General features: G+C 38.0%; 1 protein-coding gene across 1 annotated transcript in view; it reads left to right on the top strand.

Annotated features, from left to right (window-relative positions):
- LOC145684374 (chordin-like protein 1) overlaps window positions 1–24,512 on the top strand; it is a 268,863-nt gene that overhangs the window by 29,601 nt on the left and 214,750 nt on the right. Inside the window, exon 2 of the mRNA XM_081756620.1 lies at window positions 13,608–13,741. Coding sequence (XP_081612746.1) covers window positions 13,684–13,741 — 58 coding nt within the window. The 5' untranslated portion in view covers window positions 13,608–13,683. The remainder of the gene's footprint in view (window positions 1–13,607; window positions 13,742–24,512) is intronic.

Genomic DNA, 24,512 nt, shown 5'->3' with positions numbered 1-24,512 from the left:
TCCTCTCAGTCCTCTTAGCTCCCTCGGAGCTATGTTGATCCTCCTAATCTTAGTCCTCTAGCTTGCTTCGGAGCTCTGTGACTCTTATCTTTCTTACTGCTTGCACGGAGCATTGGAAATCCTAAAATTCACTCCACCTAGCTTGCTTTGGAGCTCTGTGACTCTTATCTTTCTCACTGCTTGCACGGAACATTGGAAATCCTAAAATTCATTTCACCTAGCTTGCTTTGAAGCTCTGTGACTCTTATCTTCCTCACTGCTTGCACGGAGCATTGGAAATCCTAAATTCCATTCCACCTAGCTTGCTTTGGAGCTCTGTGACTCTTATCTTTTTCACTGCTTGCACGGAACATTGTAAATTCTAAAATTCATTTCACCTAGCTTGCTTTGAAGCTCTGTGACTCTTATTTTTCTCACTGCTTGTACGGAGCATTGGAAATCCTAAAATCCACTCCACCTGGCTTGCTTTGGAGCTCTGTGACTCTTATCTTCCTCACTGCTTGCACGGAGCATTGGAAATCCTAAATTCCACTCCACCAAGCTTGCTTTGGAGCTCTGTGACTCTTATCTTCCCCACTGCTTGCACGGAGCATTGAAAATCCTAAATTCCACTCCACCTAGCTTGCTTTGGAGCTCTGTGACTCTTATCTTCCTCACTGCTTGCACGGAGCATTGGAAATTCTAAAAATCACTTCACCTAGCTTGCTTTGGAGCTCTGTGACTCTTATCTTTCTCACTGCTTGCACGGAGCATTGGAAATCCTAAAATTCACTCCACCTAGCTTGCTTTGGAGCTCTGTGACTCTTATCTTCCTCACTACTTGCACGAAGCATTGGAAATCCTAAAATTCACTCCACCTAGCTTGCTTTGGAGCTCTGTGACTCTTATCTTTCTCACTGCTTGCACGGAGCATTGGAAATCCTAAAATTCAATCCACCTAGCTTGCTTTGGAGCTCTGTGGATATTCTCCCCTGGGCTGCTCAGGCCTTGGATTAACTCTCTTTCTCCAGTATTAGAGAATTTACATTATAATAATACCTTTTGTAATATACTGTTTATAGTGAATTTTTCTAATAAAAACCAGTAGTGGGGAAAAATGAAATGAAATCTTTGAATTTTACGTCCCACGGTTATGCCAAAGGAGACGGTGATGATGAGTAATGAATGAAATGGTGGAATGAAGAAAGTGGGAGGAAACGGGAGAACCCCGAAAAAGTCCACGCACACGGTGTTTGTCCACCACAAAGTTCACTTGGCGGGGCTGAGATCGAACCCGGGACCCCATGCACCAGAGGTGAACGCTCTACCACTGAGCCACCGCGGCCTCACCCAGTAATGGGGAAAACGATTCCGGAGTGTAATTTGCTCTGGTTACACCTGTACCTAGGTATAAACTGAACTTTGCAATATAAATGGGTTGAATTGAGGACTTCTATCTTTCTTGAAGTCAGTAAAGAAGTAAAAAGGAAAGAAAAAGAAAAAGAAAGAATGAAAGCTCAGCTTAGAATCAAATAAATGCAATATATGCTAGTTCCAATATGATTTAAATAAGGTTTGCTTTGTACAGTAAAAACGATTAACCAGTTCTCCTTTTCCTATGTGCTTCTCTGTGTGTAACGTCCAAACAGGAAAAGTTACAACTAGTTTGACTTTGAAATGCAAGCTTTAAGGTGTACATATTACTGATGTGTGGGCGAAAGTATGTATTTAACTACCAAAAATGGGAGATTGAATGTGGGATTTTAAGAGCTTATGTATATCTTTCTGTGTCAAAAAGGGGGGAAATCTTGTCGAACTTCTATTTGACCTAAGTAAATAGACACAATTAGGTTAAAATAAATAAATAAATAAAAGTTAATTAAAGCTTGTATGTGGTAACGCTAAGAGATAGAATTACATACAAGTTATTTCGTAGATTCGAATGGAGATTTTAAGAATGCAAAAAGGGAATTTTGAAGTTAAGCAAATTCAATCATTACTGAACTCAGGGGTTGTTACGTCAGCAACTACTTGGATTAAGAGAGCAACACAAAACTTTTTCTTTAATGTTCTGTCTAACAAAAATAACCTACTCTAGAATGCAAAGTAAAAACAAATTCCATTTATAGCGAGAAAATAAACATTCGTTTAATGTCTCTATATATAAAAGAGGAAGTCCTGAGTAGGGATGGCCAGAACCGGTTCCTGGTGGAACCGGTTTTCGGGTCTGAACGAATCCTTCTCTAGAAAATCCGGTTCCGAAACCGGTTTTTCGGATCCACGACTGGAACCGGTTCCCAAGACCCGGTTCTGGAACCGTGTTTTCGGATTCAGGTCCGGAACTGGTTCTGAAAACCGCATCTCCGATAACCGGTTCCACCGGATCCGGAACTTTGTGGCCATCCCTACTCCTGAGTGATGGCTGATTGATCAATTCCCACGCCAAGCCTCGTAAACTAGAAACTTGAAATTTGGATACAGGATGGCCCATAAATATGTATAATACGATGTTTCAAAGACTGCGGTAAAGAAACTAGCAACGTAACTTGAACATAAACACATTATTCCCATACGTTTCCTTACAAGAATTTTAATCTGTGTTCTCCGTGACATGGTTCACGAATGCACCATCCAAATAGATACATGCTTAGAGACGGAGAGCAAACTTGTCACAAGCAGCTTGATAGACCCGTACTGGTACCTTGTAGAACTCTTCTGTGATAGCTTCTCGAAGTTAGACTAAATTGCGTACGTGATGTTGATACACTTTGTCCCTTAAAACACCCCATAAGGAAAAGTTAGGTGGTGTTCAAACCGGGATATCGAGCTTCCCATTCCATAGACCCACGTCGACCAATCCAGCGGTTCGGGAATGTTTCGTTCAGACTCTCTCGCACTGGTATGGCATAGTGCGGCGGTGATCTATCCTGCTGCCACCACAGGTCATTTGCGTCCACAGTGTTGCCATATTAAAACTTTTTGTCCAGAATTACAAATACGAGGCGCATCCAGAAAGTAAGTTTCCCACGCGTCCCATAGCTAGGAAACGGTATGTTGCGCGAAGCGACTACGTGTACGTGAGAGAGTAAGGTCCTAGCATGGTACATGCACTAGCGGAACTTCCCTAGTGCTGTCAGTAGCGTCGTGGCAGTGGTTGAAGATGGACGTTCCTATTCCAGCTCCCGCCGCGTGTGAAGTGCGAGCAGTGATAAAATTTTTGAATGCACAGGGCATACCACCAATCGAAATCTATCGTTAGCTATACCAGGCCCATGGGCCTAACGGCATGAGCAAGCAGTTCCTGCAGATTTTCCGCTCCTTATTGCACACCACTGTCACGGAGTGTCTGTCGATCAAGGAGTTTTGTGTTGAAGCAACTGACCCTAGAGCACAAAGGAAGGCGCACAGGGTTAACATTGACATTTTTGCAACGATACAGCTGACGATGGATTTCAATCGGTGCTATGCCCTGTGCATTCAAAAAACTTTATCACTGCTCGCACTTCACACGCGGCGGGAGCTGGAATAGGAGCGCCAATCTTCAATCACTACCACGACACTACTGAGAGAATTAGGGAAGTTCCGCTGGCGCATGCCCTATGTTAGGACCTTACTCTCTCACGTACATGCAGTCGCTTCCCGCAACATACGGTTTCCTAGCTATGGGACGCGTGGGAAACTTACTTTTGGATGTGCCTCGTACAACAGTCAGCCAAACATCATATACATAATTATGTGGCTCTCTGTATATGATTTGTGACGTAAGTTATTTCGAATACGTTTACCCAATTTCACTTCCTTTTTTTCACTATATTCAATGTTATTCCTATCGAAATTTTCAATAACATTTTGTTCTTTAGCTTTACTTCCGTCTAGATAATTTTCTCAATTTACCTTCATACCACATTTGAAGTTCCTAAGTCGTATTTCGTAGGCCTTTCCTAATGTTTGCGTTTCAACTCTGTTGACTATAATAACCGAATCAGGTATTTTATAATTATTCTTGTTAACTCTTTATTCAGCAATCAATCAAATTTCCGTTCTTTTTAAATTCCTAACTGCTGTTTTAGCTATTCCTATCCTTGATTTTTTTTAATTTTTTGTTCACATTTAAGATCTTTAACAGTAATACAGGGTGGCCCAGAAAAACCGGTCCGCCTCTCATGAGGTTGAATGAGAGTTTTATAGGAAAAGAAAATAAGTACTATCTGATGGTACAGAAAAAATATACACTCATGTCGTTAATGGAAAGACATCAAAATTACAGAAAATTACAGAGGGTGATGAAAATGTTCTTCTTGTGCATCAATGTGGTTTCGTGCATGCTTTAACATCTTGTTGTATACTCTATGCAACTCTGGTACGTCAAGTTTTCAAATTCCACTACGAATATTGTTCTTCAAGTACTCTAATGTTCTAGTACATTTTACCCTTCAAACTGTCTCAAAGATAAAAATCACAAGTAAACAGATCTGGTGATCGCGACGGCCACAGTCCTTTACTGACTGTCTTTTCTTGTGAATGAGTGAGATCGGCGCACGTAAATGTGATGGGTTGTCCCATTATGTTGAAAGAAGTTATATTTGCGTTCCAAGTGAGTCAATTGTTCATAAAATTCTTCAAAAAATTCCAATATACACTTCAGTATATACTGTGGACTCACAAAACATGGGACCCACAATCTTACCGCCAGACACAGCACACAAACAAAACTTGATCATTCCGTCATGGAGAGGCTGTTGATTAATCATGTGAGGATCTTTCACGGACCGATATATGGTGTTCTGTAAGTTTACATGTTGTGACAAAGAAAACCATGCTCACTCATGGAAAACAGCATTGCATCCATCAAACCAGTCGCAATTGTTTAAAGAAGCCACGAACAGTAATCGACACATTTGGTTTTGCCTCCTTCTTTGAATTCTTGGACGCATGTCATTTAGTACGGATTCTTTGTAGACTGTGTAAAACATGTTGACATACTGCGCGGAATACACACTTCTTGTGGTAACTTTCTTGTTGACTTCAGAGGGCTTCTTGGCATCCGAACTTCGATATCATTTACCACAGCAGGTGTTTCAATGAACGGGGTTCGACTCTTTTTGGTATTTGCAACAGAGCCTGTTGTTTGCCACTTTTTCACCAAACCTTGAATGCTGCTCTTTCCAGGAATACCTACACCAGGAAACGTGTCTGCTAAAATTTCCTGCGTCTCCTTAAAAGAAACTGGTGAACAAAAACTCCTCAACAATTGCTATTTTCTGCTAAAAGGAATACATCTTGCAAACAGCCCTTACAGACTCGTCTGCACCTAATTTTCACGGCTTTATACTGTTCTGGATATGCAGGAACAATGAGGCCCGTTCCTACCTAAATGCCGCAAGGAAGCCGCGGTGGCTCAGTGGTAGAGCGTTCACCTCCGGTGCTTGGGGTCTCTAGTGCGATCCCAGCTCGCGCCGTGCGGACTTTGTGGTGGACAAACACCGTGATCGTGGGTTTCTCGGGGTTCTCCCGTTTCCTCTCACTTCCTTCATTCCATCATTTGATTCATCTCTCATCATCAACGTCTCCTTTAGCGTAACCGGCATAACCGTGGGACGTTAAACTTAAAAATTTCATTTCATTTCATTTCTAAATGCCGCAACACACAATTAATAGCAACAATTACTAGTACCGACTGTGCCGACAACAAAAAGGAATTTGATTGGAAACACACTGACGGGCCGCTCTTCCTGGCTACCCATTACTTCTTATGCAGTGACTAATTTAGAAGGTAAAAACTGAGGGAAGGGACAGTCAGAATCCAGATGTGATAGGTATATCATGAATTTACGCAAATCATTTTAATTTGGGATCCGTTTACGCACTTTGTTAACAGGAACTAAAAATATTTATGTATTGTTTCAAAAATTTTATACTAAAGAATAAAAAAGTAACGCTTACTATAAACGTTCAAAAATATATAAATAGATATAAATAATATTTCAGTCACTCTAAAACCTGGGAGTCTAGAACCCCGGCCCCGGGCTAGATCCAGCACTGTTCTTGTGTACCGAAAACCAATCCCTTAATCTTCTTTCTATCGTACAATTCCATAGAACGCCATACTGCATACTTAATACTGCAAATGAAAGTAATAGCTATACATACGAATCACAAGTTCTAAGTGTAACCTATCCTAAGGCAAAAATTATTTTGTGAATAGACTGCCATAACTAACTAACTAACTACCTACCTACCTACCTAACTAACTAACTAACTAACTCTATAGCCTATGGAACCCGGAGGTTCAATGCCGCGTTCACAAAAGCTCTCCACTGACTTCTATCCTTAGCCAATTGGATCCAGTTTCTACTTTGTATTCCTATCTCTGCGAAATCCAACTTAATATTGTCCTCCCATCTGCGTCTAGGTCTTCCTAATCGTCGTTTTCCGATTGGTCTTCCAGTCAAGACTTTGAAAGCGTTTCTACTTTCTTCCATTCTAGCTACATGACCTGTCCACTGAGCCTCCTAGACTTGACGACCCTAACAATGTTGGGTTAACCGTATAAATTATGTAGTTCCTTGTTATGAAGTTTCCGCCATTTCCCATTCCGGTTCCTCTTGGGTCCGAATATTCGTCTCAGGATCTTGTTCTCAAATACTTTCAGTCTATGTTCTTCCCTCAGAGTAAGCGACCATGTAACGCAACCATACAGAACAACAGGTATGATTATCGTTTTATATATTTTAAGCTTGAAATTCCTCGACAGAATTCGCGACGACAAGAGATTTTGAACCGAATAGTAACACGAATTCCCTGCTTTTAGTCGATATTTAATTTCATCGTGAATATGAATTTCGTATGTTAATATTGATCCCAGATATTTGAAACTATCCACTTTATCAAAAGTATTATTTAATATTTTAATGCATCCATAATTTGCCGTATTACGGTCCCGACGCACTTCCATGTACTTAGTTTTCTCTGCATTTACTTCTAAACTCATGTCCCTGCAAGCGTTTAATAAGATCTCTGCATTTCTTTCTATTGTTCTCCTATCATCCCCTATTAAATTTACATCATCAGCATATGCCATCACCTGGTGAATACCGTTCAACTCTAGGCCCTGGTTGCTATCTTTGATTTTCCTTATAATGTATTCAAGAACAAAGTTAAATAATAATGGCGACAACGCATCTCCTTGCTTCAGGCCATTTTCGACGTGAAAGCTCGTGGACAAAAATCTTCCTACCCGGACTTTACTTTGGGATTCATTTAAAGATACCTTAATTAATCCAATTAGCTTTCTCGGTATTCCAAGTTCTGTAAGAACGTTGTATAATGTTTCTCTCCTAACCGAGTCGTACGCCTTTCTAAAATCAATAAATAATTGATGTACCGGGGTATTGTAGTCCCACTTTTTTTCGAGTATTTGGCGAATGGTAAATATTTGGTCGATAGTTGATCGATTTCGTCTAAATCCACACTGATAATCTCCAACAATTTTATCTGCGTAAGGGGTCAATCTTGCTAATAGAATATTTGAAAGGATTTTATAGGATGTTGACAGAAGAGAAATGCCTCGATAATTATTACAGTCAGTTTTGTCGCCTTTCTTTCATTCCACGTTTTTAAGCTTAACGCTTTGTGATGATGCTCCCAGACGAAGAAAGGCGGTGATGATGATGAATGAATGAAATAGTGGAATGAACAAAGTGCGAGAGAACGGAGAATCTCGAGAAAACCCACACGCACAGTGTTTGTCCATCACAAAACTCACTTAGCGGTAGCAGGGGTCGAACCAAGAACCACACGTTCTAGAACCATCGCGACTTTAGTAGTCATTCCACAAATGATAACGCTTCTGGAAGTATGTGTAATAATAATCAAAAATGTATTATTTGAACGATTACAAAATATAGTTCAACATTAGCCTATTAATTGCTTGAGTGGTGATGTTCCTCTTGAATTCCGAGTTGAAGGAACTGGGTCCGAAAGCGAGAGTTAAGAAAAAAAAGAAAAAGAGGGGATCGATACAAGAAAATTCGGAAAGCAAACAGCAAACATCAATCGTAGAAGGAAGAAGAGATAGAGAAAGTCGGGAGAGGACGGAAGCCTCTCTTTTTTTACGCACACGAAAGGGAGACATAGAGAAAGAGAAACAATGAAGAGAAGAAAAAGCCAGAGAAAGTGTCGCATCCCTTTCTGCATGGGTCAATGGACTGCACACTTGGGGAAGGCCACTAACGTGTTTAGCTTTCTCGCTTAACACTGAAGGGGAAATAGCTGTATTTTTTTTCTTAACAAGCCATGAGTTAATCTATGACAACGAGTCAATAATTCTTAAGTGTAAACGTGTGTGTATACAGGGTGTTTCAAAACAACACCGATAACGTTTAGGAGGTGATTCCTGACACCAAGATAAGACAAAAAGTATAGACAAACCTGGGTGCACAAATGCTTCCTTTCGAAGTTATAGGCTGCCGAAAATATGCAAAAAAAATAAACTTTAAAGGTTCATATATTCAACACTATGGGACCTACTATAGTCGGGTCAAGACTTCACTTAGGAACTAGTATGTGAGCTGTTCAAAAATACATGTTTCAGAATCCTACGGTACTCACGCAACAATTTTTATAGAGGAAATTTGGCTGCGAGCATATAATTTGAAGTACCCACCAACTGCCTGTATAAAAATTGTTGCGGAAGTACCACAGGATTCTGAAACTGGATATTTGAAACAAAGCACATCCTAATTTCTAAGTGAAGTCTTGACCTTACTACAGTAGGCCCCATAGTATTGTATCTATGGACCTTTATATTTCATTTTTTTTCATGTTTTCGGCAGCCTAATACTCCAAAAGGAAGCATTTGTTCACCCAGGTTGGTCTATACTTTTTGCCTTATCTTGGTGTCAGGAATCACCTCCTAAAAGTTGCCGGTGTTGTATTGAAACACCCTGTATATCAGAAATCAAAATATACAGATTTTTCAACGTAAGCGTATCCTTCTTTGAACATTTGCTATAACGGCTAAAAATTTAATAATTCCATCTGGGAAAGAATTATTTGGATAAAAAAAGTAACCCACTGTGAACAAGGTTTTTAAAGAAGATAAGTGGAAGTAAATACACCATGTTAAGGGTGTTGCATTTTTTATGGCCTTAATTTTCATGAACATAAAGAACATGTGCGTTGCAGAGTAGCCTTTTCCACATGTAGAAAAAAAATGTGGCAATGATGCGACTCAGTTCTATTTTGTAACCAAGATAAAAGAAAAAAAAAGTGTTTCAAAGTGGCCTATTTACGAACACGTGAGGGTAGTTACGCCAATTGTAGAATACTACTAGAAAATCTTGCAACTGCTTACATAGGCTGTATTATACGAACTCAAATATTACTACACAACATGGCTGAAGAAAAAAATAGAATAACCAAAGTGCAAGATTAAGATAAAGAGATAAAATGTAAAAACGATAGTCTTCAAAGTTGAATTGAAGTTCCAAAACTGAAAATTTTCAGTCCATAAGAAGATAAACAGTGTCACTGTACTATGACTCAAAAAAATAGAGAAAATACACCGATATTACATAGAACATGGAACAAATTAAAACATCTTTGTCTTCTGCAGTCAGTCCTGCACAAGCCCTGGCGTATTTTACTGCACAATGCTTGGTATTGACTTAGTAGCCATAGAATCACAAATACTGAAATTACACTTATAAAACAGTGTTCCTAGACGAACACGAAATAAGGCCTACATTGCTGTAAACAATCGGCAATGTTTTGAGTTATCACGGTACTAATAACGGATTCTTACTTCTATTGAAATAATAACGTTCTTCCACGGAACCTTCCCGAAGGAAAACAACACTGCACGCCATGGCGGTCTCAGCGCTGTCTGACGGAGTATTAGTCAAATCGGACTTGTCAAAGACCGTGGCACATATTGGAGACTCATTTTTGCGGATTTCGTCGGAAACGTCCCAGCACTAAACAGTTGGCGTATTTAGCTGCACTGGCGTATATACCTGCAGTTACCTTATGTGTCGAATTTAAAGCTGTATTCTTTCAATGCATCTTTAACTGGGACAAATAAGTGAAAACTCGAACTAATTTCGTCCAATATTTTTCGTAGATGTACTGAATAAATTGATACACATAATTAATTGTATGAAGTGTTATCATCCATTCTCTGGACTTAGACGACAATTTCGGAATAATTTAAACCTGTTGAAATCATTATGAAATGGCCAATTATTATCTCCAAGTTCTCGTTTTCTTTGATAAAAGTCACTTGGTTGAACTTCTTCTGTCAGTATAAAGCGAACAATATCTTGCTGTTCAATGATGATGTAATCTGAATCTACATTTCTAAACACCAAAACAGCGTTAGACGAATCATTAACCCCTTGCGTTCCAAGTGTAATTTTCTTATGTGCGTGCTGTAATACCAGGTTTTCATTTACTGTTAAAAGAGTGTTTAGACTGTTATATAAGGCATAGTTATGGTGAAGACGTGAGAAGAGCATTCACATTACTGATAAAAAGCAATTATTTACATTGTGGAACATTTGCACTGAAAAAGGGAAATTTTGATGTTCTCAAGGGATTTTATGCTTCTTCAGGTTGGCAACACTGACTAGAGATTAAATATAAAGTTCTTTTGGGCCTCGAAATATGATCTCGAACACTGTTTACCCTGATGAGCCACTCCTATATTCCTAATAGAAATTCAAATAGTTCCCACAATGCAACAAAAGTGTCTCTGCGATACTACCGGCTAGAGTTGTAACTAACTGCATCGTCTGCTACTGGTAGAAGCTAATTGTATCATTGGCTAATTCTATCAGACGCACGCGCTCTGAATGATTTGATTCGTTCTTGCTTTTAGTAGTTCGTAGTACCCAGCTTCCTTGAGTGGCGGCGCCACAGTCTCCACAGTTTCAGCGGGAAGAGCACCTGAAACCTCTTACCAAGGATGTTATAAATAGAGCATCTGCACATATGTATCTTCATCGTATTAAATCAATGCAAAAAAAAACTGAGCATCGGGACGTCTGATTGGCTACTCTCGTTTCTGCCATCGTCTGATTGGCTACTTTTGTTTCCGCCATGATTGTTGGCTCAAAACATTGTAATCCTATTGGACGGAGTGGGCAGAGTAGGGGCGGCGAAACTGTGACGTATGGCTTCAAGATTTTGTTGTAAGGGAAGATCCTCTATTTTATAAGATCCTTGCCTCTTACACTATATTATTACTTTATGATCTCGAAGTTGCTAATTGTTTATAGTCAAAACAAACAGATGGCTTTCATAGGCCTGCTATCTACTGAGACAAAACATTTTTTTCTTTTCTGTCAGTAAAGTGCTGTGACATAAGAAAAAATAATCGAACTCGTGCCTTGAATCCATTAAAAAAATTCATCATCTCCAGCATTAATACGACTCTTAGTTATGGAGTCGTTTTCATGACATCTCCATGGATGTCACTGGTACGTAAGAGGTTAAGAGCTTAATAGAGCTCTGACCGAAAATAGAAACAATACTTTAAAAATTAGAGCAAAGACAATGGAAATAGAGTTTCATCGTTATAACGTGTGTGTTGTTCTTGCTATACGAGGTTTTTTCAAGCTGTCAGAGCTGTACGAAATTTTTCGACACTGCGGTACCGTTAGATCCCAATCGTGTCGAACCACCTGTCTGATAAGCGTACCTCATTTCATTCTTCTGAAAAGGTCTATAGTTGAATCTTTAGAACTTAACCAGGGCAATACCTGCAACACTCAATTGCCGACCAGATTAAAGGAATGGGAGCTGTGCAATGACGTAATGTATATACTCATCCTACCATAGCAAATATATTCTATAGTACGTACATACGAGGGATATACTGAAAGTCGTGAGCAATATTTTTCCACAACCGTAATCTTTATTTATAAGTGAAACCAAACATATCATCTCAAGCTACAAACCTTTCTTTCACTTTTCCACATAGTCTCCGTTTTTTTTCACACACTTTTTCCATCGTTCTGCAAGTTTGAAAATACCCTTGCGATAGAATTCCGTTCCAGCTGTCCATCGACACTTACACACTGCTTGCCGAATATCCTCCAGTGTCTAGTAGCGATGGCCTCGCATCTGTTCCTTCACAAAACCCTTAATGATGGTAGTCAGAGAGTGCCATGTCGGGGCTGCAGGGAGGACGTAGAAGTGTTTCCCACCCAAATCTCCTGATCTGTTCCATAGTGGCACGTGCAGTATGTGAACGCACATTATCGTGTTGAAAGATGATCTTACCAGGACGTTTATCACGCAAGGCACGACGGAGCTTCAAAAATGTCTGGATGTAGCGGGCAGAATTTATGATTTGTCCAGGCTCAAGAAAGTCAACCAGAATGTAACCCTGTGCATCCCAGAAGACGCTCCCCATAACTTTCCTTACCGATTGCACTGTCTTCGCTTTCTTCTTCGGTTGTCAATTCACGTGGTGCCATTCCATACTCTGACGTTTTATTTCAGATTCATAATGATGGTACCAGCTTTCATCTCAAGTCACAATACTCGTCAAAAAGTCATCACTTTCATGTCTAAATCTCTGAAGAATGGTTAGTTTCTGATGTTTGTGATCCTCGGTTAATAAACGTGGGACCCAACAGGCACAAACCTTCCGATAACCAAAGCTGTAAATCATTCTTGCACTGCACTATGTCCAACACCAAATTTTGCAGCGATTTCATTCACAGTGATACGCCTATCTCCCCTAATCAGCTCATCAACCGTTACCTTGTTGCCTTCCGTGGAGGCAATTCGAGGGCGCTCGCTGCGAGGCTCATCTTTGATGTCGTGTTCCCATTCTTAAAATATTTTACCAACCTCCTACCACTGCTGGCACCCATGCACGCTGCAGCCTGCAGTGAATTTCAGAAACAGAATTGGTCCTCTTTAACAAGGAATTCAATCACAGCACGCTGTCAAAACGAAACATTGCTGCCAGCCATTTTGGAAATCCTGTTTGTGGTCACGTGCTAGCAACAAACAGCGTCAACGTTTGGAAGGAAAGAAAGAAAGGTCTGTAGATTGAAATGATACACTTGGTTTCACTTACAATTAAAGATTACGGATGTGAAAACATGTTGCTCATGACTTTCAATATGACTCTCGTACCAAATCATCGTATTAAGCACAAAGTTACTTCACTGAAGAGTATGCTTAATCTTGTGTACACTTTAGAAACTAGCTTCTGGAGTTTTGTTATGTATTTTGAACCACCCTACATCTAATCGTTATCTGATATAGAGCAAATAATTAAAGCGAGACATCTAGTATGGATAACATGTTAGTTGTAAACAATTTGGAAGTGCGAAATGGTCTTCGGTGTTAATATAACATTGTAAACGAATTTAATCCCTACTTTAATTAAGAAGATCCAAACTATTGTGTAGAAAGCTAGAAACAATAGCCTTTGGGACTGACGTGCTAATAAGGCATGGACTAGTGAATTGTACAGCATTTGGTCGACCGTAGTCTTTCATAGACTGTGACTTTAGGGACTTTTAATATGGTTGCATTATATTAAGATTACCTTCAATGAAACATTTAAAACAAATTAATAAGTAATGTTTTTGATATTTATATTGCAGGTTACATTTCCTCAATTGTATTTTAAGCGAAACAATTAAAGCTGTGAAGCCAGATACTGTTCAATCTTCCACTGCCATGCCGTGCACTACACAACTCAACATTCTCATTCCAGCCATAATACTTCTGGTTGTCGGTAAGTACCAGTATATACCATTTATTTTATTACCTTACTGTATATGATCTCTGCATGTTCTTGCATATCATCAAGTTTGATGATTGCGTCAGTTTTGATTATTGTTTTCTTGTTGGAAAAACTGTACTTCCTCGGTAGTTGTATATAAATTTCACCGGGATTTAGTCGCAGCCTTTGCAGCTAGACTTTGGCACTTCGACAGTTACAGTGTTAATATTGTAATTAACCGACTTCATTATGTCAGTGGTTATACATACCGCTCAAACCGGTTTTACGTACACGTGTACGGATCTTCATAGTACCTCTAGAGACTATTTCACGTACATGTATACGTCCCGTACAGTAGTGACGGAATTATTAATATTCTGCAATCCGTTGTTTTCCCAGATGAACAAAAACCCATGTCACTCGAAAGTAGACTGCAATGCGCTGCCAACTGTTGGTTTTCCTTCCTATTTCTTGAAATTATGTTCAATTTTGTGACATTAGGCGTAAATGGCTGTTTTGGTGATTTAAAATTGCCGCTTCTGGCAGGGGCTGATGAGTATTTAACTCCTGACTCGAGGGGTTAAAAAATGTATTTCCATAATTAATCCACGTAAAATTATCAAAACTTGATGATAGTCTTGGGAGCTAGACCATGAAATTCCTTAACGACAATGTCAATGCTGTAATTGAGTGTATGTTCACGTATAATTCCTCGTGAAACTTCTTAACGACAATGCCAATGCTGTAATTGAATGTATGTTTACGTATAATTTCAGACCATGAAACCCCTTAATGACAATGCAAATGCTGTAATTGAGTGTATGTTCACGTATAATTCCTCATGAAACTTCTATACAACAATGTCAATGCTGTAATTGAGTGTATGTTCGCGTATAATTCCTCATGAAACTTCTTAACGACAATGCCAATGCTCTAATTGAGTGTATGTTCACGTATAATTTCAGATCATGAAACTCCTTAATGACAATGCAAATGCTGTAATTGGGTGTATGTTCACGTATAATTCCAGATCATAAATCTTCTTTACAACAATGCCAATGCTGTAATTGAGTGTATGTTCACGTATAATTCCTCATGAAACTTCTTAACGACAATGCCAATGCTGTAATTGAGTGTATGTTTACGTATAATTCTTCATGAAACTTCTTAACGACAATGCCAATGCTGTAATTGAGTGTATGTTTACGTATAATTCTTCATGAAACTTCTTAACGACAATGCCAATGCTGTAATTGAGTGTATGTTTACGTATAATTTCAGACCATGAAACCCCTTAATGACAATGCAAATGCTGTAATTGAGTGTATGTTTACGTATAATTTCAGACCATGAAACCCCTTAATGACAATGCAAATGCTGTAATTGAGTGTATGTTCACGTATAATTCCTCATGAAACTTCTTTACAACAATGTCAATGCTGTAATTGAGTGTATGTTCACGTATAATTCCTCATGAAACTTCTTAACGACAATGCCAATGCTCTAATTGAGTGTATGTTCACGTATAATTTCAGATCATGAAACTCCTTAATGACAATGCAAATGCTGTAATTGGGTGTATGTTCACGTATAATTCCAGATCATAAATCTTCTTTACAACAATGCCAATGCTGTAAGTGAGTGTATGTTCACGTATAATTCCTCATGAAACTTCTTAACGACAATGCCAATGCTGTAATTGAGTGTATGTTTACGTATAATTCTTCATGAAACTTCTTAACGACAATGCCAATGCTGTAATTGAGTGTATGTTTACGTATAATTCTTCATGAAACTTCTTAACGACAATGCCAATGCTGTAATTGAGTGTATGTTTACGTATAATTCCTCATGAAACTTCTTAACGACAATGCCAATGCTGTAATTGAGTGTATGTTTACGTATAATTCTTCATGAAACTTCTTAACGACAATGCCAATGCTGTAATTGAGTGTATGTTCACGTATAATTCCTCATGAAACTTCTTAACGACAATGCCAATGCTGTAATTGAGTGTATGTTTACGTATAATTCCTCATGAAACTTCTTAACGACAATGCCAATGCTGTAATTGAGTGTATGTTTACGTATAATTCTTCATGAAACTTCTTAACGACAATGCCAATGCTGTAATTGAATGTATGTTTACGTATAATTCCTCATGAAACTTCTTAACGACAATGCCAATGCTGTAATTGAGTGTATGTTTACGTATAATTCTTCATGAAACTTCTTAACGACAATGCCAATGCTGTAATTGAGTGTATGTTCACGTATAATTCCTCATGAAACTTCTTAACGACAATGTCAATGCTGTAATTGAGTGTATGTTTACGTATAATTTCAGACCATGAAACCCCTTAATGACAATGCAAATGCTGTAATTGAGTGTATGTTTACGTATAATTCCTCATGAAACTTCTTAACGACAATGCCAATGCTGTAATTGAGTGTATGTTCACGTATAATTCCTCATGAAACTTCTTAACGACAATGTCAATGCTGTAATTGAGTGTATGTTTACGTATAATTTCAGACCATGAAACCCCTTAATGACAATGCAAATGCTGTAATTGAGTGTATGTTCACGTATAATTCCTCATGAAACTTCTTAAGGGCAATGCCAATGCTGTAATTGAGTGTATGTTCACGTATAGTTTCAGATCATGAAACTCCTTAATGATAATGCAAATGCTGTAATTGGATGTATGATCACGTATAATTCCGTAGAACACAAACTGCTTTAAAATATTTCTCATTACGTAGGCCTTTTTATAAGAAGTTGGCATCCGACTTTTAAACTACTGAAGTAAGAGAGTACATGAAATGATTAGTTACAATTGGAATGTGATCACTCAAATCAGAAAAGTTCAGTATCGTAACTAGAAATATTGCAATTTCTGTTAGAGGAAAGAATTTGAATTTCTAATACATTTTTAGCTGCAAAAGTTTGGTTCGTTATTCAACTCTTGTTCTTATAATTACATTGTAGTAAGGCAAATACAGACTGAACTGTATTGGTTTGTGTTTAAAGGATCCATGGGGCGATCAGGGCAATTGCCCCCAACCCCCAGAAGAGAAAACTTTCTTATTTTATATATGAATAAAACCTATTCCAAAGTTTTGAAACTCTTAAAAGTAGCTCTAAGTAGCAGCATTACAATCCATCTCGCCCCCCAGAGGTCTGTACTGGATCCGCCCCTTAAAAAATCTATCTTTAAAACTCCTATGTATGTAGTAACACAATCTAAATCTAATGGTCGATGACTGAATTTGGTCGATGTTCACATTAAATGTAAAACTCTATATTCCATCAAATGGTTCTACATTCTTCATTTGGACAAATTGTTATTTGTAAAGGTATGGAGTTCATACTGGATAGAGGAAACAGGGACCGTAGCACCGCTTAACCTCACAGTGATTCTTTCTCGTGTCAAATATTTTCAGGTCAATATTTTTTATGGTACTTGCCATATTCTCGATCCAAGAGCTCCGCTTAAAATCACAGTGTTTCCTTCTTGTGTCAAATATTTTCTAGCCAATATTTTTGATAGTGGTTATAATATTCTCGATCCAAGAGCTCCGCTTAAAATCGAAGTGTTTTCTTCTTGTGTGAAATATTTTCTGGCCAATATTTTTTATAGTAGTTATTATATTCTCGATCCAAGAGCTCCGCTTAAAATCACAGTGTTTTCTTCTTGTGTCAAATATTTTCAGGCCAATATTTTTGATAGTAGTTCTTGATCCAAGAGCTCCGCTTAAAACCACAGTGTTTCCTTCTTGTGTGAAATATTTTCTGGCCAATATTTTTGATAGTAGTTATCATATTCTCGATCCAAGAGCTCCGCTTAAACTCACAGTGTTACTTTCTCGTCACAAATATTTTCAGGCCAATATTTTTGATAGTAGTTATCATATTCTCGATCCAAGAGCTCCGCTTAAAATCACAGTGATTCCTTCTTGTGTCATATATATTGAGAACAGTATTTTTGAAAATAGTTACAATGTGTTGATCCAAGTGTGCAAATAAGTAAGATTTAGTGTGAGAAATTTGTATCAATCCTTTCAAATCACACAAAAGGTAATATAAATAAGTTTCAAGTTTTATCCAAATCACAATTGGAATCAGATTTGGATAAGTGCAATTAATATGATTCTTAACGCCAACCAACGATGTCTTTGGTATAAAGTAGTGTATGATTTGGTAGCGACAAAAGTAGACTAGGGAAGATTTATCTCAGACAATTCTCATTTTGTGTGTCTTGCTCACATTTGATTTGATTTTTCTTTTTTAGTTTAGCATCCTTTTCAGAAGCAAAGCTATATGAGAAGTGGGCCTACAGCTTAATGTGGAATGCAAACCACTGAGCTGTCGCCGTGAATTGAACCCGAGTCTCTCAGTCTTTCTCAAAACTTGATCATCTTCAACACGGTATACGATTTTGCAGTCTAGTTAGTCCCATCTGGTTACTGCTAGAAAATCTTTTATACGATATATTGTATTTAAGGATGCGCATGAGATGAGTCAAGACAGAATTTTCCTGACAAAATTCGAGTCGAGACGGCTCTTCCAGTAAAAAAAAATATACACTATTCGGGTCGGGACATCACTTTTACGGCACCTTTTCGAGACGAGACAGACACAAATCTTGTCTCGTGCGCATCCCTAATTTTATTGTACTATTTAGACCTTTTCCCCTAACTCTATGCTACTTATATTTCCAGATTTTAAACCTTTTTTTTTCATCACAGAAACAAACTACAGTGATTTGAGTTCGTGGAATTACTATAGTCTATATTTTGACAAACAAAGAATATACAATAGGCATTTACAAATATCATGTTTCCAAAGAAAAATGGAAATTTTCTTCCAACACAAGGCAAATGAACCTTGGATATTTTCTCTTTGTTTTAGATGAACAATTAACACCATGATGTCATAATCTATAGTCATTTTACTTTTGTTCAGCCTTACTATACTAGTATTTTATTGAAATGTTTAATTCACTGCTTCATCTACAATATGATTTTTTTATGAAATCTATTGTAAAATATATCACTAAATAAATAAAAAAGTAAGTGATATACTGCGCACCTCTAGCACGTGGGCTCCCTGGTTCGATCCCAGCTTCCACCACCAATTTTTTCTTATACCTAGCGTCTACTGTACATATAGTTCATACGCCGTGCAGTATTCATATCCTCTGGATGGAAGATTATTTGCTGCAGTCGTGGGAACGCACATGTCCGACAGATAACCCTCTACGTTCGCTGAATGATGTTTTCTAAGATAGCCTGCTTGGTGCGGAAGTTACCAGATTAACGTAGCACACATCCAGATTGCCGTATATTTTTATTCTGTGTACATCTATAGCATCGAGATGTTTTCATTACTCCTTAGGATAAATAACAAAAAACGGATGTCCCTGTCGACTCGCATGTCAGCTGGCATATATGTTCTTAAGTAAACTTCGGTCATTGGCTGGTTCTGCAAGCATTCATCATAACGACCACAAAAAGTATGGATTTGACACGAATCATGGTTATTTTGAACATTTTGTTTTCCATTTTTTCTCGCCCCTCCCTCCCGCGCCGATCAGGGTGAATTTGGACTTTTTCGATAATTTTCGGTATCGGTCCTTTTCGATAATTTTCACGTCATGTACTTTCCCCTCTTCATAGGGTGTCTTACCACCGTTTTTTTTAAAGACTGTAAGTCATATGTACGTATATATCAACTTATTTTTACATATGAGTTTACATACCGAGTTAAATCTTCGTAAAATGAGATATTCTATCTTTTACACAAATTTTAAACCACCTCTCCTTATATTAAGCCCCTTCCTCTCCCTTAGCTTTCGAACCACAAAGTTACACGTAGCCTAACTTATTCCCTAGTCTATAGTGTAAACAATAAAATCACTTTGAAATATGTCAAGTCAACGGTATGGATTTCTATCCACAACAAACAAACAAACATACGCATAAATGTTCATTTTTAACTAACGTAGAAAAAAGGTTGTCAATTGTGTTTCAACTGTTTGTAAGTATGTATATATGTTTGCAGACCTGTTCTCGATTATATTGGAAACCGATGGTCATATTTCGATGCAGTTTTTAGTGGCTGACTAAGCTATTCTCATGGAAGGTTTATACATATACAATATCTAAGAAAAATGTTACTCCCTGCAACGTCTCAGAAAAAAACATCCTAAAATATGCTGCAACCAGAAATTCGAAAAAGTAGGGTGGGTTGCATATGACCAAGGGGATTAGAACATTTTTGTTGCCAGTTTTCTCCAAATAGTTTAGTGATGTATGTTTAGATTATTAGTTATACCACGTATTATTATTATTATTATTATTATTATTATTATTATTATTATTATTATTATTATTATTATTATTATTATTATAAGACGGCTATATTATTATAACTTGTCAATATCTCTCAACCTTCAACGCTATAGACATTTAATATATGAACCTTTTATTTAAAAAAAAATAAGCACTTGTTTCAGCGTTTTCAGACGTTAGACCTAGAATGGAAGAAAAAGGGGTGGACAAGATGCCTATAACGAGAAGTTCGAACTTTGTGACTTTGTGTTCAGAAAAAAAAATATATGAAAGGCGCAAAAACATTCCACAGTGTCAGGCGAGGGTATTTGCCAATGTATAAACAAAAAAAGAATCACAAATTAGTTTCATAACCAACATGTGCTCCAAACTCATTATAGTAAACGACTTGTTTCTAGTGGCCTACTTAAAGTTCGCTAAGGTGGCACGGTGACTCAGTAGTAAGGAGCTTAATTCTGGTGCGTGGAGTTCAAGTAAGTTTATGGTGGACCACATCGTGTCTACGGGGTTTCTCGGTTTACTTCCGTTTCGTCCCACTTTCTCATTCCACCAATTATGCCATCATCATTCATTTGCTTTAATTATCCATCTCCCTTAGCCTAAGAGGCATTAATTCTTTGATGTTAAAAGAGCTCATCCGTGGTTAAGCGGTTAGCGTACGCGCCTTTGGCGTGGGAGACCCGGGTTCGATTCCCGACGGGAGCTCATGTGGTTCGGCTTCCACGTTAATCAGTAGATCCACGTTTCATATAGCCTCGCTGCTGAACGGGACGTTAAACTCAAACTCAACTCAACTCAACTCTGGGATGTTAAACCAGTAGCGTAGCCAGGATGTGTGTTTGGGGGGCAAGTGCTGTTATAGGCACATATATAAAAATTACAAACATATATAAACATATATATTATATAAACATAAAAATATATTTAAAAAATTACAAACATCAAAGTACCAAAGTACATTGCCGGACCTCTTTGGGGGGCGGCCTCTCTGGTCCCCCTTTCCCTACGCCACTGTGTTAAACTCAAAAATTTCATTTTATTTCATTTCTTGAAGATCACTTCTTTAGGGATCATCAGTAGTTGATATTCCATTGAAAACATTCTCGGTGGGGACACTCGGTCGAAAAAGTGTAAAAAGGGTTTTCAGGCGAGCCATCCTGAGTGAGATTTTATTAGGTTTTTCTCATTCACACCAGGCTAATGCCGGGGTGGTACCTAACTTATAGGTCCCAGGTCACTTCCTTCCTTTCCTTTCTCCGAATAGTATGCTCGCTGAGGGACGTCATCCCTCATACGTAACGGGCTAACATGGCCAAAGATGCCAAAAGCCCAGAAATCTAATTCCTAAATCCATAAAGCATTTATCGTGCTGTACTATATCCCTTAATATTTTAGTTTGTAACAAAGTAAAGATACTGAGGGAGTAGCCATTGGTCCCTCCAGGCCTTCCTTTGGCTCCGCCACTAGTTCGAGAATTCCGTGGAATTTGTCGTAAGATAAACATACACGTAGCAATAAGATGACAGATTACGTCTCTAGTTGCTATGGGAAAGTATGTTGTAGGGCAGAACATAGAAACTAGGAAAATAGCCAAGGTTTTTCGTCTCCGGATGCCATACTGATGAGAATAAAGAGATTAAAAGTGGAAAAAAAGAAGAAATTAATGGTCTCAAACCCCATCCCAAAACCACTCTATCGGACTGTTCCTTGTTTCATGAAGTACGTGTTAAATATGCAAGGAACGTACACAATTTCAACACCCAACTACAATTCCCACAGCCTAACCGACGTCATTCGGTTGAAATGGGTCTCATCTCGGCCTCTTTAGGGCGACCCACGCTCTTTTTTTCTTTCTTTTTTTTATTACCACATGATTCACTCACTTTTAAACACACACATTCACATACATACACGTATATATATATATACATACAATGCTGTTGCTAAGCGAGCTTTTATCTTCAGGGGGCTGGAGCGACACAGAAATTTCGAAAATGAAAGTTGTTGATAATGAAATTATTTCATGTACTACTAATAACCTACTGCTGCTGCTTCCAAAAAGTCAACTTACAGTAGAATGTATTTAATTGCTGCACAGCATAACGTTGTCATAATTTATGTTCAGGTCGCCCATAAGGCAGATAGATATTACTTCCGTTCTCAACGAAATTACAAACAGATTGCAAGCGTAATTTTTAGTTTTTCACTTTTTCATGACCCGCTGTGCACTATAAGCTAAAATTGTAGTGTATCCATTACCCACCGCAAGTTCCACACCATTTTTTATGCAATCATTCAGACTTCAACACAATCCCTCAGGTAGCGATGTATATTAACGTCACGCAGACAAGGGATAGCACATAGTGATATCTATTGGCGTGACTGCATACTAGTAGGTAGTAGTATATCACAGTCAGAGAGACGTAAGCGATTATTAACAGAAATTAATTTTAATTTAAGTTTTATTAAAAATTAAATTAAAAGTAATTCCTGATAATAATCGCTTACGTCTCTCTGACTGTGACATACTACTACCTACTAGTATGCAGTCACGCCAATAGATATCACTATGTGCTATCCCTTGTCTGCGTGACGTTAATAGACACCGCTACCTGCCATTTTGACCTCTTTTATTCCCACAACCAAGATTACACATTCCTTAAGCATGGCTGCATAACATAGGGTGACTGCATACCATTAGGTAGTACAGTAGTATGACTCACAGTCAGCCGTTTGGGTTTATTATAAGGAATTGTCGTTTTCCCTTGTTTTCCTGCAACCAACATTACACATCTCTTAATTACGGTTGCATAACCTTCAAGGACATTAATCTTATAGTTTATTCAAGGAACGTTTAGTACCCCATGTAAACAGATACACGTGGTAATTGTTTCACTTTATTGGTTAAAGAGGTTTGGAACATCCATGCGGCAGAAGAAAATAGTCCATTGTCAAATAAGCTGTTTTTCAATATTTTTGTTGCTTGTAAGGCTCATTACCAGAAATGCAATTTCCTTACAGTTATATAACAGAAACAACACGGTGTCTAGGAACTAAATTGAATTAATGCATTAAAAGAGAATACGCATGCGCAGAAAGTGGCTTTGACCCACCTTACGCGCGAATCACGGTTTACAGTATAGCTGCGTGCGAGGAATATGTAAAATACCTACAGGGTACAAGCACGTGCTTCTCGAAAGAAGCGCTGACCGATAGCCAATCATCCTATGACTGGCGGAGTAATACCATTCTGTAATGTTTACATCAGGATCAGAAGGTTCGTTGAATGAACTTTAGATAGTAGTATGACTCAGTGAGACATTTGTGTTTATTATAAGAATCTGTCGTTTTGACCACTAGTATCCCTGCAACCAACATTACACATATCTTAAGCAAGGTTGCTTAACCTGTAAGGACATTCACTTTAGGTAGTAGCGTGACTCAGTGAGACATCTGTGTTTATTATAAGAAGTTATCCTTTTGTCCCTTGCATTCCTGCAACCAACATTACGCATCTCTTAAGTAAGGTTGTATAACATTCAAGCTATTAACCTTATAGACTGGCATGTCGAGATATTTAGTATTATAAGTAGGACTGTCTTGGCACTATTTGAGAAACATGTTCTTATAGGCACAAGCCTAAATATTATATGCATGTTCTGCCTAATGAAATATACTACAGAGAATATCATTTTCATTAAGGAGACCAGACAAAATATGGTTTCTCCCCTTTTCATCTATGGAAAGAATGTAAATATATTATATTTATTAAAAACAAGTAATGTGTTTCACGATAGCCAATAAAGATTCATCCTTTATTGATTTTAGTAAATCTTTATTATAAGCAGACACTACATTAACTGAACATAACTTTTTTTAAGAAAATTTATTTAATATAAGTAGGCATTACATTATTTTACGTAACATTTCTTTTTTTCGAAAATTAATATTCATTATAAGTAGATACTTCATTAACGTAACTTTTTGCAAAACTGTTAAACAAGTGTAAGTTTCATTGAGAAAGCTTACAAATGTATATTAAGTCAGGAGGTTTTTTTGAGAGAGTTCCAATCCGTAGATCCTCCCGTGGGTGCATTCCTGATCAGGCCTGTAGCCAGCCCAAAAATGTAGGGGGGCCCGGCTGAAGTTAGGGTGGGCCGATGCAATCATATTATAGTTCATTACCATATTATAGTTCATTTGCCAGTCTATCGTGAAAATTTTAGGGGGGCAGCCAAAATTTAGGGGGACCCGGTCCCCCTTAGACCCCTGGATACGGACCTGTTCCTGATGCTAGATCAGATTACGTGCATAAATCAAATGTTGGACATTGCTTGGATAACGGCTATTAGAGATCAGTTTAGTAGTGCAGAGTGTTTATTAGTATTCCATTTGACATGTTATCTTGACACGAGACTATCAGAGT

Source organism: Thermobia domestica, chromosome 4 (assembly GCF_964235325.1).
Source record: "Thermobia domestica chromosome 4, izTheDome1.hap1.1, whole genome shotgun sequence".
In the NCBI taxonomy this organism is placed as follows: Eukaryota; Metazoa; Arthropoda; class Insecta; order Zygentoma; family Lepismatidae; genus Thermobia; species Thermobia domestica.
This window is presented reverse-complemented; position numbering and strand designations above follow the sequence as displayed.